Below are 15,491 nucleotides of genomic sequence, written 5' to 3' on the forward strand. Positions count from 1 at the left end.
ATCTAGAGAATTAAATTACAATAAATTTCCATATCAGTCAAACTTGAGCGATCAGATTTTGTTGTTCACTTCACTAGTGCCTACTTCAGTCCTAATATCATTTTGATAGCTCGTTCCATTTTTTGGCGGCAAAATATCTCCATGATTTGAGACCATATTTAAATTAGCCGTGCTAATTTTTGGCAAAGAAAGGATATAGTCATGTCAAAGATGATACTTGGATGATCGTAAGGTGATAAGATCTCTGACTGCACGAACTGTGCGAGTCGAAAGTTCAAGTTGTTGTTCCCTGGGGCGTTAGTGTGTTTTGATCCCTGACACGTGGCATATTCTTCTCCAATCAGAAAATGTATTTGAGTTGGGAGATATAACATTATTTATAAAAATCAATCCAAACGACATTCCGCTTAATCGAAAAGCGAAATGAGTGTTAATAAGTAATATTTTCCACTTACATGTTTTGCGAGAGAACCAAGAGTAACATACATTTTAGTCAGCACCTGGAAAGAAAAAAAATTATCAAGAACTGTTTTGCTATCAAGAAATGAAACACTGACCATGCAATGATAAGAAAGATTCTATCTCACTACCGATATTATTAATCATCCAAAGGTTGAAATGCAACTTTCTTGCTACCTTTCATTCCTTCTTGGTTTTTGGCCATTGAATTGAGTTTTAATTGCTTACCGTTTAATTCAGTACACTACAGTTTGTTGTTTTATTCCTTTGCCTGTAATATCTGCCTCATGAGCACAAGCACCTCAGTTTCTGATTGACTTATAAATATATCTCATGACTATTGAAAGAGTGTAGCACAGTTACCTGTCCCAAGGATTTTAAGCTTAATCTATTTAACACTTTTTTTTGTTTGATGACGACTTTGAAAAAACCTCCAATTTTATAAAGAGTAAGTCACATTGCTTTTGCCAACCAGAAATTTACAGTTTTTGTAAGCCAATATATCTTTCCAAAATCACACACTTCAACATTTACTACATTTCAGAAGGTCATAAATGTTTGAGGTCAGGTTGTATCCACCATGATGCCTTCTGAAAACAAAGTCGTATGACAAAGAGGCATATATAATAAATGACGTCAGCAACAATCGCCCTTTTGGATTTGGTCATATCAGGGTTGGACTTTACCCATGGAACCTCGAAAAACAAGCAAAACGATTGAGTAAAATTTGAGGTGCCACTTTTTAGTCACCTTCAGGGTTGCTTCTGTACAAGGACCATCAGGAAGAGCAGACTGGGACAGTTCATGAAGAGCAGCTACAACAGTGCAAAGGCGATGACACAAGGCTTGCTCTAACAAACCACGAGGGCAACTATCAGGGGAATCTGGAACCTTCTCTTCTGCAAAACAAAAAGTTTTGAATGGCATCTGCTTTCTGTTGAAAGTCATCTTTTGTATTTTATAATTGTAACTACTCCTGTAAGAGATGCAAAGTCCATTTTCAAGTTGTCTGTTGCATACACCTACAATAAACACATGCTAGAAAACTAGGGAGAATATAAATTGAATATGTACGACATTTCCTTTGCTGATTGCTTGATGCTTTTTCCTTTTCATCTCTATGATTGAGACAAACTTTGCGTGGTCTTTTGTGCATATTTTTGGTATTGACTAATTTACCATTAGTTTTAGTAGCAGGCCTTGCTGTTTAAAGGATAAATAATGCCATCCGCAGGTTGGATCACGGTTCATGTAACATGCTCACCTGCCATTCCTGTCACTAATAATGTTATGTCTCCTTTGACTTTAACAAGTGCCCAGTCCATTTCATCCACAATCTTCTCAATCTGGCTTACCAAGAGGATCTATAATTTCAAAGCACATTATTATTACCAATTCAAAGGCAGAATGAGAAGTGAAGAAAACAAATAAATCATATCTCACACAATTGATAAACGACAGGGTGTAACATACATGCACATATACAAGTGAGCTCTTAAAGCATGTATGAAATCACACGCCATCTATGAAAAGTATAATTGTTGTTATTCATCTCAAACTCTGATTAGTGATAAGGCATTTACAGCTTTCTGATTGGTTCACTGAATCTTGGTTATCAGCCAGTTTCCTAAGTTGGACTTAAAATGGAAAGTGAGATGCTGCTTAGCCGATTTTTTATTTTTTTGCTTAACCAGGAAGCAAAAGTTTCTTTGGAAAACTGGTTGAAAGAGCGGTTGTGCTGAGCTTTCTACCAATAAAATATAAGAAAAGACACTGCCATGCCATTAACAACGGAAATTGTCGTAATTTACTCAACAATGTCTGTGTCAACAATTAGTGCCTTTACGCTAGAATGACCAGACACTTTAATAAAGGATATGTAGGTATGTAGGTATGCATGTATGTATGTACAGAGAGTTTGATATGAAACATTGGTACTATGTCTATGGGATGGTCACTGATGATGCTAAAGGCTAAATCAATTATCACCCAACAGCAGACAAGGGAGAATAATCTAATTTTTTGTGCCTGGATTACTTTTTATAAAAAAAACGATTTTAATTTTCCTACTTAAATGTTTAAACTGAAATAGCTGGTTCAATTTAATGGAAACTTCTACGAGCAAGTCGATGGAGACTCAGAACTGGCAAGCATGATATCAGTACATTAATGAAAGACACACTGCCAGAGAAAAAGCTCTCGGAAAAGATCAACAAATATCATCACCCTGAGAATCGTGAAAGCCTGACAAAAGTATGGGTAAACCAGACTGTGTGGGATAATTTGAGTCCATCAGTACATTTACAAGACGTTAAAATGCAAAAGGTACAAACACCTTTGTTTAAAGGTATGTGTGCCTTGACATGCATGATTAACAAGCTCATTGAGCAAATAGTACCACTACCTGTTGGAGGTGAGCTGCTTCAAGAGGCTACAGATGTCTTTGCTGTGTTGGCTAATGCTAACACTCAAGGCTTAACCAAAGGCATAGAGAGTTGATAAACCCTGACTTACATGATGATTAGTATATGTAATGGGACTACATGCTGTCCAATTTGGAAATAATTGGATGAGAAAAATTCTGAGGAATCTTTCAGAATCTTTCAGAGGAATCTTTCTCATCCAATTATTTCCAAATTGGATAAGCATGTAGTCCTATTACCTATTAATTATATAGCATACAAAAAACAGATGAACAAGGCAAATATCAACTAAGCATAAGCCCACAAGTACGCATTGCGGACCTACTTTTTTAAAATAATTTCAAGGTTGTTCAGAGAAAATTTAGTGGTGAAAATCTAGTGGTGAACTATAATGGCTGATAGGGTACGATAGCTCAGCCAGTCAGATTGCAGCATTTGATTTGTATACTAGTGGAATCCTATTCATAACAATGATCAAGGTAATTGAAATTGAACTTACCGCAACAGTAGGTGCAGCAGTTCTTGGGTTGATAATTGCAAAGTGTGTTCTGTCTTCAACTTCAACTTCCTGAAAGTGCAGTTATTACATAATTATGATGAAACCACCTTCCTTTTCACTAGTATCTTTACTTGCAATTCCTCGCTATAAAAATGAAGTTATTGTATTGTGTTGTAAGAAAGAAAACATTCTTTAAAAGACAGGAATAAAACAGTTAACTTATACCTCATCTACATCTCCAAGCTGGCTGTGAACATCTTGGGCAACATCACGCACCTAACATAAGAAAGAAGCCAACTTTACAGAAGCGGTCTCCTTGTAAGCAGTGCAAGATCTCACCTCTTACAAGTGAAAAAAAAAAATGCCTACAACAGGAATATCCTCTAGCTGTCCTGACCTGTAGAGGCTCAAATAATCATTACAGCACTGAACGGTTTGATAGGCTGACAAGACATGTTACTTTGAGAGTGAATTGCTGATTTTGTCCTTACCAAGCCTGCACTTGTTTTGCACTGGAAAGTCAAAGAATACAACAGTGACATCAAAGACTTAGTAAGTGAAGGATCATCTGTGAAACAGACAATAATTTCAAATCAGTATTACTACCATTACCAAGGCCTGACCTGTGACCCCTTTTTCCATAAAGATCCTCTTATTTTGATATCTTAAAGTTGATATCGCAGGTTTGGTGCGCAAGTGGACCTGTTAGCTACAAATAAAACTGTGAAAAATTAGGACACAAATTTCATAATTACATCAAGCAAGCTCCTATTAGGGAAAATGTGTATGCATATGGAAGCTAACTAATTAATAGTAGAATGGTGAAATGGCAAAATAATAAAATGGTTAAGAGTACAATTGAACCTTGCCATTTCGAACTTGCCGGGGAAACAAAAAATTGTTAAAAATAGCGGGAGTTCAAAATAGCCAATAGTAAATGACCAAAGAGCAAATCCAAGGGAAATGGTTTTGAGTTCGAAATAACAGGGTATTCAAAATAAGCGAGTTCAAATTAGCCGGCTCCAACTGTAGTAGTTAAAATAGTAATAGACAGTACCCTTACTTTCCAGCAAACATGATTTGTTACTTGTTAAAAAATATGTTTTCCATTTTCTCCAGAAGTGTACTGTCTTTCGTCACTCTTTTGCAATTGTTCTATTTAGGACGCTTTCTGTATTACTACTTTGTTAAAAGTAACTTCCATGTTGTGGTACCATTATATCTAAGAGAGTTTCTGTACCTACTGTCTAGTTATTCCGTAGAACAGTACAGGTTCATATTATGAACATTCAAGTACCCCTAAAATTTCACCCTTAAACAATCTTAGACACTAAGTTGGGATTTTGTTTTTGGAATGTAGAGATTTCATTGAAACCATGACAGGCCTTGAGGTTAGCATAAACACATTGGATTTCTTTTCTTACCAACATTGTGATCAGCACAGATTCTCTGAGCCCAGGCCTGCAACTGATTGAACTGAAATTTAAAAAAAAAAGACATATTAAAGGGAATCTTGCCTAAGAAACAGTTTTGTTTCAAATCACGACTTGGTGTTTGTGTTACATTGTTTCAGAGATTTAAAGTTGATAATTCTTTGCCTGTTTTGGGCAGATCCCTTCTGCTATTTTAGGATTTCAAAAATGATGGGAAATTATGACATCATTGCGTAGTTGAATGTTTCTAAAATAAAGCATTGTATGAATATGTACAGTTCAAACAAGAATTCATCTTCTGTGGACACCATATTCAGAACTCTGGCCTCGCAATGACATCATAACTTACTATTAAGTAAACGTGGTGATGCCCAGGTAATTTTTAAACTGAAAACCAAACACTTCGTATTTGAACCACTTCCAGAGATATCAACTTAAGACCCCATGATCAGTTAAAGAACTTTAGAACTTAAACTGCTTTACAATCAATTAAGATTCCCTTCAAACATACTGAACAGTTATAAAGTGTAGATGACATCTCTGTGATTTTTACTAAATTGAGATAAATCCCACCTTGGGGTAAGATTTACTATGTTGTATGTAGTTTTCACCTATTTGAAACTCACTTGAAACAAAATAGACTCCTACACTTTTTTTTTTAACCATGGATACGTGAAGCATAGAAATGACTAATGTTATGGGGCAGAATATGCAAATATGGCACTCACTCAGATGTAAACTTTTAGCATGTAGAGCCTGGGTGTGAGTTTCTTGAAGACCTCCAAAGTTGAGAGCGGCCATTTTGATTCATGTGTTTCGCTTTTGTAAATATGTATTATTTTGCCTATGGACTATTGGTCACATGCAGCTGAAAGCTGAGAGAGGTATTTGACTGTGGTCATGTACATGTATAGGTCACAACAGCGCGGCCAGCAACGTCAAACAATTGAGATACAAGTCAATTAGTCAGGAAGTGAGATCATGTTTAATAGACGTGGATATCATTAGACTCATAGCTTTTTTCTTGGCTAGAGAATTTGATGATTTTCCACTCGCTTTCCGTCCTTGTAGAGTCCAAGGTTAAAGCCTAAGTTCTTGGCTTCATTTTATATTTTTTATGTATACATTGAAATTCTGGCAGTGCTCCTAACTTAAATTCGAAATCTGTGATTTAATTTGACTTTAAAACAAGCTTACTTCAAGCAAAAAATTCAAATTGCTTTATCTTTTAATTTTGCAGTTCTTCACCCTACATTTCCTCTGTATTCTATGCAGTTCAACCAGAGTGAACATTTCTTCATGAGTGGTATACAAGTCAGCATTCATGATCGAGTAAATTATGTCCTAAAATTTGAGTAATGGATAGACAAATTAGCATCCAAGACACTGTGTACAGTAGATATACTTTTTGCAAGAGAGATTTACTTTCCAATCATGACAAACACAAGCCATGCCAAACAGACATAGTGGCTGGTGATGTATGTATAATTTTATTTTTCCTCTAGAAATGAGACATGTAAGCAACTGGAATCAAAACTTTAAATTACAGTTTAACCCCTATTAAACGGCCACCCTCGGGGAAACGGATAGTGGCTGCTTAAAAGGGGCTGGCCTCTTAATAGAGGCAAAAACAAAAGAAAAAACCTCATCAGGACTTTGATTACCGGCCGCCTAATAGGGGTGCCCATTTAATAGGTGGCCGCTTAATAGGGGTTCGACTGTAATATTAATATCTGTCAATAATCGTTTTGAATATTTCTGCATTGCTTGCGAAACTAATACAAACAGTTGCCAAGATAGGAATAAAATAATGTGATTTCTGTTTCCAAGAAAGAAAACTATTGTTATTGTTATTGTCTACAGTACAATCTGCAATACCATTTTTATTTTGTATTACATTAAGATGGGGGGGGGGGACTCCCTACAGTTCACTCAAGGTGCACTTTTTATAAGACAGGAGGTATGACAAAAAGGCAGGGATTTTAAAGACTCGCTGCTAATTTATCCACAAAAAGAGATGTAATGGGTCCACTGTAGGTATACCAAAGTATAGAAAACAGTATACAAAAGTGAAAGGATTCTGACCTTGGGGCAGAGCCTCCTGGTGTAAACTTGGTTGGGTCTCTTCTCCCTTCCCCTGGGCATAGTTACATGGAGAAAACTTATATAATTGTAAATAAAAACATTCCCTTAAATTTGGGTTCAAAATCGCAACAAAATTGAACCTTTTTGGTACAAGATGTAGCAGGGGATTTTATGGCAGAGTATCATTTCCAGCCAAACATTTTCAAGTAGCCCTTTCTGGGAGGGATGCTGAAAACTGTTTGAAATGATTCTTATAATATTTGCAGAAATACTTTTCTCTCTATTCCCATTTACCAGCTAGCTAGAATCAAATTGTTTATGCTTGCCGTAGCAAAAAATAAACAAGATTTTAGCAATATCTTTTATTTATTTATTTATTTATTTATTTATTTACTTATTCAACTTTGCCTAACTAGTTAAAATACTTGTATAAATAAAATTTTTATTATTAGGCAGGGAGACCACTACAGCCTAGCCAATTACAGAGGATCCCTTGTAATTAACAGTGGATCAATCGTAATTTACAGTGGATCCCTCGTAATATCTGTGTCCCAGTAAAGTATAATTGTGCAAAACATTCTTCGCATTCTCAAGCTGATTGTCTTAAAATTATTAATGTCAAAACCATGTGACATACTTTCCGCACAATTGTCATACAGCCTTTTCATAATGCAACACTAGAATGTTAACTGAGCAAGGACCACAACCAAATTGTGGTCCTTGTGGTCTTCAGCAATCTTTGGAAATCTTCGGAAATTTTCGGAAAATGTTCAGCAAAGTTTGCGTGACCTTCAGACAAGTTTTGGAGAATCCTCGGAAATTTTTGGAAGGCGGTTGGTAATCTTCAGAAAATCGTCAAATGTACCGTCATCAGTATGTCTATATAATAAAAAGAACATTACACGTTAACTCAAAGATATGAATTCTATGTTCTTTTGGCAAGAACAATATCAATATTATGTTCTTGGTACTCAAACATAAAATTCATATCTTCTCACCATTGTGTAATATCCTCTATATAACCAACTCCTCTAACTGGGTGTCAATTTGGGACCGGTGATTGTGGTGAACTCTCATTTATTGGCTTAATTGTGCAACAGACTGTAAAAGTGAATTGACACTACATGTACAAGTCAATATAATACAATAATGATTTTCCAGTACTAATCAAAATTAATTGATATATTCCATTTTAAAATTTATAAGGAGGGAGGCATCGAGGTATATTAGAAACCGCAAAACAGAAGAAAATCATCCAAAACCGCAAAACCGGAGAAAAATTCGCCCAAAACTGAAAACCACATACAAAACCGTCAAAGACCGATAAGTGGACTTGTCTGAAGCCTTTGTATCTTAGAGTATCTTTTACATTTTGCAGGCTTCTCTCTTCCTTTTTCACTTTACATCTAAATGTGTTTCTCTTTCAAAAATTCTCGCCGCCTTTCCCTTCCTAGTAAAAAACACAACACAATCCACAGTTGCTTCTTCTGTTGTTGGCGTGGGAGGCACGTTGGAAACTGGCCAAATGATTGCTCTGGTCTGCGAGGTCAAAGTCTCGGGTGTCATTTGAGACGCGTGATCCCCTACCGTGACATTTAGTTTGTCACGCATTCCTCTCGATAACTTTGGTGTTTCGCGGCTATTTGAGATCAATTGCCGCTCAAATCGAAGAAACCGGAACCCAAACAGGACAAAATAGGAAAAACCAAAAACTACATCGGATACCAAAACCGAAAAACTGCTAGTATTTTTCACGAAAACCGAAAACCAGATGCTAAAAAACGAAAAATCTTCAAACTGCAATGAACACCAAAACTGAAAAACCGAAGTCTTTTGGCACAAAAACCGAAAAACCGATCTAAAAAATAGTCAAAACAGCAAAACCAAAAATCCCAATGCCCTCCTCTATAAGCAGTCTGTATAAACAGCCTGTAATTTGATTTTTGTTTACTTGCCTAGTTACACTGTATTTGTACTACTTGAGCTTTCAAGAAGGCTTTCAAAAGTCATTTCAAAAATTATTAACTATAAACTAATTATTATAGATCAAGTAAATGTATGTAGGCACATGTAATTGCTCTGTGGACCTACATTTTGTCTTTTCATTGGATTCTTCATTGTATTATTAACTTTCAATACTCCCAATCTACCAATTCCTCCATGAGCTGGCTCACAAGAGCCTTTGATTTCCGGCAGACCATGTCAATTTGCCACTCACTCAGTTGTAAACTAATCAATATGTCAATCATCAATATCAATTTTCCGACATATCAAATTTACAAAGTAATGCTGCAACGTAATACATTCAATTATGCTTCAGCTTTTCTTTAATTGATATTTGTTGTGGTCAGCACAAGTTTAACCAAGTCATTGCTAGTAACTGTTTGAAAGACTTAAGGTTTAACTTTGTGTGTAGATATTGACTGTGAAGAGTCATTGAACTTCCTGAGACATTGGCTTGTCAATCCTCTAAGCTCAAAGAGAGTTTATGAGCTCCAGCTGGCTGGATAGCGAGCCTTAATTTGTGAGTGAATCTTATGAGCGAAACTTTGGGAGAGCCTACTAGCACTCTCAGGCTAGCACTATATCAGTAAAATTATGAATCAAACATACACTAAACAATTGGAAACTTAAGTAGGACAACTTATAAGTCCATAATACCCAACAAAAACTTTCTTGTGGCAAACAATAAGAAACACAGTTACATAACTAGATATAAACAAAATTATCTACAGTGACCCAAAAATCCTGCGGTGTTGTCGGAAATCAAAAGAGACCTCCTCATTTTGTAAGCACTGTATTCACAACTTCTTCATAGTTTCCTTTGATTAATTATTGCAACTACATCGTTCTCAGATACTGCCTTTTCTTGTGCAATCTACAACTTATGCTGATTTTAAATCCTGTTTCCTATCCAAATTGTGCGGGACTGGAATAGTCTACCAGGGTCCATTGTTGAGGCTAGGAGCCTGATCCGTTTTAAGAGTGTGCTAGAACGCTTCTTAAATATACATTAATTGTTTGTCAGTGACCTGATTCATATTTTGTAAATAGTCATTTAATATTCTATTTTATATATTTTCATTGTACATAGTTTATAATAGTTTACATCTGTTTTATCCTTTTCGTTAGGGAAACGCTATAAGGTTGACCTCTATTTTTCCTTTTCAGGATGTGCTTTTTCTTGTATTTTATTTTCATCATCTTGAACAAAACATGTCATCTTGTCACGTTGGTAACTCGCATAATGCTTTAACTATAAAATCTCCTTCCCTAAATGGCAAGTAGTCTCCTTAATTTTGAAGATTAATTCATGGCACCCTGTCTTTCAACATGAAACACAACAAACCATAACAATGAGACGCACATTATTAATTATTTTCTAAGTTGCTACATGTACCTGTGGTCCATCTGGCTCCAAATGATGTGCCAACAGCGAGATAACATTTACAAGTGACTGACTGTCTTTTGTGCTCATGTAACTGTCCTCATCAGGTGAAGATATGATGCTCACAATTAAGCGCTAAAACAAAAGTTCAAAAATTACGTTGAATAGATAAAATAAAAGCATCTCTACCAGATACTTTACTCTACGAGTGAACCTCAATGCAAATCCCTATCCCTAGGATATCCTTTGCAGTCATTTACTTCAAGCTACATCAATGCCTGCTGTCTTGAACTATTTTTTGTTCCTCTTAAGAGTTCAAGAAAGTGGGTTCTCAAACAATTAATAAATTCTGAAATTCAAACAAAGGAAATAATAACCATGGCGGTCATATTTGCTTAGCATAGATTTTAACGATTTATTTCTCTGTTCTCTCCTTAGTTTTAGTTTTGATGGAGAAGATTTATCAAACATTCGTGATCATACATAACTAACACCTCAAAGCCCATATAAAATACTCTGCTGCTCATCATATTTTAAACCCTCTTCTTGATGTTTGGTTAAGTGGTAAAGCATGGTTTATTGTGTTTGACATATAACTCAACTACTACATGCACATGTGCATGGCGAATCATCAAATAACCTACTTTACATTTAGGAGTATGCATGTATGCTCTTGATGAGTAAATTTTTCCAAGACAGTTTGGTAACAGAAATTTGGAAACAAATTGACCAAATGTTGTTGAATTAAGTTCACAATGCACCATACGGCAACTCTTATGAGTTAAACATTTTTAAACTATAGAGATATTTCAATCACACATACAAAAGACAAGAAATATAATTCCCACAGCATTATATTTCATATCCTTATGGTACCAACCTGGAATTTTTTTATTTGTGAATAAACAGCTTCTTGGTTACTTGCATCATTTGTTGCACCTCCATCGCCATCCTGACCTGAGTCTAGAAAATGTAAACAGTGATAGTCAGAGAGAAACCTAACCTCAGAAGTGCTTAAAGATGTAAGTGATTGACACCCACAAAACAAAGCAATGAACACTACAGTAGGATGAAGGCATTAACAGCTTTCCTACTCACCTATGACATTCATGAAGTGAGGCAACTTCTGGGCAAACCGGCAGCACATGATGTTAACTTAACCAAGCAAAATCCCTCTAAACACAAACTGTTGACTTTCTTACCCTGAATAACAATAAATGTTATAATTGGTAATAATTATTATTACCATTAGCTTCATCAATTCAGAAGTTCAAGATGGATTTGGGCCCAACTTAAAAGACTTTAAAATCGCACGAATGGTTATTGTTGTTCCATAGTGATTAAATGCATTATGTGCACATGCAGTTTCTGCCTTTGTTCGTGCCAATGTCACTTAACATGTCAAATTGCTGGAATGCTCAAGTTTAAAGCTAAAAGTTAAGACACTCACTGAAAATTGTATGTTGCATATGAATAGAGGATTGGATAACTGTTGGCTTATAACTTGATTTACTACTGCTCATGTTATATTGTGTTCTTATATAGGTCCTACACATTTTCTCTTCAAACTTCAAGGACATGAAGACAGAAAGTGATGTCCATTTTTTGCAATAATTAACCGTTGTGAAGGTCACAAATGCATAAAAGAAGTTTGTCAGGTTCAATGGGATATCACTGCATTTAACTCCGGGGAATTACTCTGATTTACATGTAGAGACGTGTAAGAAGTTTCAAAGCTCCCAACAAGGTTACAAGGCACACCAAAAGTTAGCAAACCTAGCACTCTTACGATCACTCTACTAATATGCCAAGCCCCCTCCCCCTTCCAACAGTTAATAGATCGCCCTGGTTTATGTTTTTACTGAACTGTAGAAACATAAGTGAAAGTTTGGGAGAAATAGAAATTCTGTAGGATCATTTGCTGAAGGAGAGTGTTAGAGTTCTCCCAAACTTTTGTTAGAGCAACTCAATGCAAGCACAGAGAAACGGTTTTCTAAGTTCTCTTACACAAGAGAGCAAGGAAAATCACATGTAGTGCTTTGATTGTCTGAACGTAAATTCTCTTCACTCACAAGAAGATTAGGTCAACTAAAAAGAGGTTAGAAGTTCTGCTGTTAGTACAGGCAATTTTCCAAGGCATTTAATATAGGAAAATAGAGATTGACTAGGCAAAGAAAACAATATTTTGTCTGCTCATTATGATATGTACATGTAAGGTACAAAAATTAATTTGAAACAGAGAAAATCTCAACAACGCTAACGTCCTTAAAAATAGGGGGAAATGCTTCACATTTATTCTCCGAAGCTTTTTTCTGTTCATGGTACCTTTTCTTTCCTGTCTCTCCCCACTCAAATGCTTCCACAGCACTCTACAAATAAATCAATGCAACATCAAATGCTGAACTCCAATCACAGCATGATGAAAGTTCAACATGCCGAAATTAAGGTAAGTGGCATTCATAAGGGTCAGACTCCTGCTGTATGAGAGTTGCAAATTCAAGAGAATGTGTATAGAAATTTGCTTTACACAGTGCCAAACTGAGCACGCAGAGGTACATGTCATCAACAGCACGGATATTTATATCAGTGTTGCAAGGAAAAGTGACATGAAATGTCAATCACCCTCAGTAATAGCAGGGTTTACGGCAGCACCCTTGACACAACTATAAAGATCAAAAGCATTAATTACCTTCCAATAGTACAACAATGTTTGTAAACATTCTCTTTAGTAGAGCCACCAGGTCCTGAACAAATTGCATTGTCATGGATCTAGGAAACCAATACTTATTCAAATCAGGAATAAAAGAATTATTAACGCTTCACTGGTTATTATTATGTGTCACAAAATGTTCAAGGAATTGTGCACACTATGATTGGTCAGTTCAAGTTCATATTCACCCCATAAAGCTAGAGTATAGAGTCATATATGCACTTGTGAGTTCTTAAGAATAAGTGCAAGAAGAACTATTCCCTTAAAATACAATCAAACATGGGCCCTTTAGATACATGTATGACTCATATATCTCAGATTGCACTGACCAACTTTCCTACATAATCCAAAATCTGTGGAATTATTTTCAACTACAGGGTCAATGTTTGGCTTACCCAATAGCTCTCAATTATATTCTAGGCTTTGTTTGTCTAAAGTAATAAACAATTTGGATCATGTAAGGTGTAAAATATATTCAAGTATTACTAACAATAAAAATAGTACAGAAAATTAGTGCCCTTATACCTCCTTGAGTTTTTGAAGAGCTGAATTTAAAGCATACTTGACTAAATCTCTTGAACCTCTCAATGCAGTTAGACTTTGCTGGTGACTTGGAGCTGTGTCACTAAAAAGGAATTGAAATAGCACATAACAAAGAGAGTGTTGCTTTAACTTGGCAATTTAACGTGAACCTTGTTCCACTTTGACCATCATAAACTATTATTTGACAAAATGTCATTTCAGTATCTTGGTACTACCCAGCAAATGAGGTACGATCATTTAAGGCCATAGCACTGGAATGTATGATTTGTTGTGTCCTATGAAAAACAAAGTTTCACCAGAAACATCGTGTATACTTTCAACACATTCCTGCTTTTACAGCATTTTCTTTATCACTATGAGTGATTCATACATTCCACCATGCCAATTTTACATACATAACCTAAAGAAACATTTAAGCAAAAACATTACCTGAACAATGCTCTTAACAATGATGCAGAACATTCAAGTGACAGCATGCTCTTAGCTCCTTGTTTCCCAGCTGTAGAGCGCCCTTTCTTCCCTACAATTGAAAACATTACCAATTATAATTCCTTGAGGCAGTTTTAGAATAAAACTGGCAAGCAGCAAACTCAAATGAGACAAATTAAATTACCAGGATTAAAAAAGGGTAAGAAGAAATATTCTGTACTGTACAGCATGCATCATCAATGACAATTTTAAAATGATACAGACAGATATTGACAAGGTATTGTGTTTGACAAACATAAAGCATTACAATAGTAAAGCGTATTGCATGAAACATTTTTGCTTGTCAAACTCATGAAATATTTTATGTTCTAAGACAATGAAAAAACAAAGTGGCTCATTCCTTTTTTCAATGTTCTGAGCAGAAATTTATAGACAAACTGTATCTTTATAATATGATATCCTAAGTTATCCGGGGACCACAAAAACAGACTGATGTAGGTGTGTATTTCAATCTAATAATTAGATAATAACATAATCTTAATAAAAACAGCAAAAAGTAAATCAGGAAGGCAATGGCTACAATGCATCTCTTGAATCATGTCTGTTCCATTCACTCAAACACAAATTTGACACTCAAAAAAACTGTCATGAGTTATGAATGTACATGTAATGCACTGCCGAAGGATAAACATATTTTTACTGTGGTACAAAAAAGAAGTATTCCGTTTGTGAAAATCGAGTAGAATCATACCAGTAGTGTTTGCCTTTTCCTTCAATATCTCTGAGAGTTAATTTCCAAATAATTGCAGAATCTCTTCAACTGATTCAGCACTAGGAGCAAACAAACAAAAAATAAGAACATCAAAAAAATACATTTATTTAGTGTTATTTTCCTATTACAAGTGAGTTCGAGGAACAGCGAAGCAAAACAAAGCATAAGTAACTATTTAGAAGAAGTGAAACGTTTTAATATCTGAAGCTCTTACCAAGAACACACAGATAAAAACTGATTTCACTGAAAACAGAAATCAAAAGGAATTCTTTCTAACCTTAATTCTCCTTCAGAAAAGCTGTGCTCCAGCAAAACCTACACAAGAAAAATCTTTTCAATTAGGTAATATTTATATGTTTATTTTACAGTTTTGAGATAATGCAAATTCTTGTTTAATGTATATCCTGTGTTTAAATGAACAGTAAAAGCAGTCAAAGCATTCTTGACAGAAAACAACAAAAAACATAGTGTCATTGTAAGTAGTAGCAATTAAAAAGTGACTGTGTTAACAAAAAAAGTTATTGATTAAAAGCTTTCTTCTCTAGCACTGATAGACTTCTTTCCAAATACATACTTACATGTACCTATTCAGAACAAACTCTCACTGAAGGAAAATATTAATTTGCTGGCAATGCATTAAAACACATACCAGTAACAATTTATTAAGTTATATTCTATAGGAAATAGAAACATTATTTTGATCCATTTTTCTGTAGAACAAGATGGTAGTAATGACTTGGTAAAACTCAA

General features: G+C 35.3%; 3 protein-coding genes across 3 annotated transcripts in view; 1 reads left to right on the forward strand and 2 right to left on the reverse strand.

Annotated features, from left to right (window-relative positions):
- LOC145479936 (uncharacterized) overlaps window positions 1-15,491 on the forward strand; it is a 321,399-nt gene that overhangs the window by 151,342 nt on the left and 154,566 nt on the right. The gene's annotated exons all lie outside the window — the stretch shown is intronic.
- On the reverse strand, window positions 267-11,467 carry LOC145479923 (Fanconi anemia group I protein-like). Its single transcript, XM_081458400.1, has 10 exons — window positions 11,386-11,467; window positions 11,168-11,250; window positions 10,300-10,422; window positions 4,806-4,857; window positions 3,873-3,949; window positions 3,607-3,657; window positions 3,382-3,450; window positions 1,724-1,823; window positions 1,210-1,358; window positions 267-500 (listed from the first exon to the last, which is right to left on the reverse strand). The coding sequence occupies exons 1-10, from the start codon at window positions 11,432-11,434 to the stop codon at window positions 408-410; spliced, it is 846 nt and encodes a 281-aa protein (XP_081314526.1). The 5' UTR covers window positions 11,435-11,467; the 3' UTR covers window positions 267-407.
- On the reverse strand, window positions 11,486-14,934 carry LOC145480082 (Fanconi anemia group I protein-like). Its single transcript, XM_081458561.1, has 6 exons — window positions 14,721-14,934; window positions 13,970-14,060; window positions 13,523-13,622; window positions 12,977-13,056; window positions 12,613-12,656; window positions 11,486-11,490 (listed from the first exon to the last, which is right to left on the reverse strand). Exons 2-6 carry the CDS (start codon window positions 14,014-14,016, stop codon window positions 11,486-11,488), a joined length of 276 nt encoding a protein of 91 aa, XP_081314687.1. The 5' UTR covers window positions 14,017-14,060; window positions 14,721-14,934.

Source organism: Orbicella franksi, chromosome 2 (assembly GCF_964199315.1).
Source record: "Orbicella franksi chromosome 2, jaOrbFran1.1, whole genome shotgun sequence".
In the NCBI taxonomy this organism is placed as follows: Eukaryota; Metazoa; Cnidaria; class Anthozoa; order Scleractinia; family Merulinidae; genus Orbicella; species Orbicella franksi.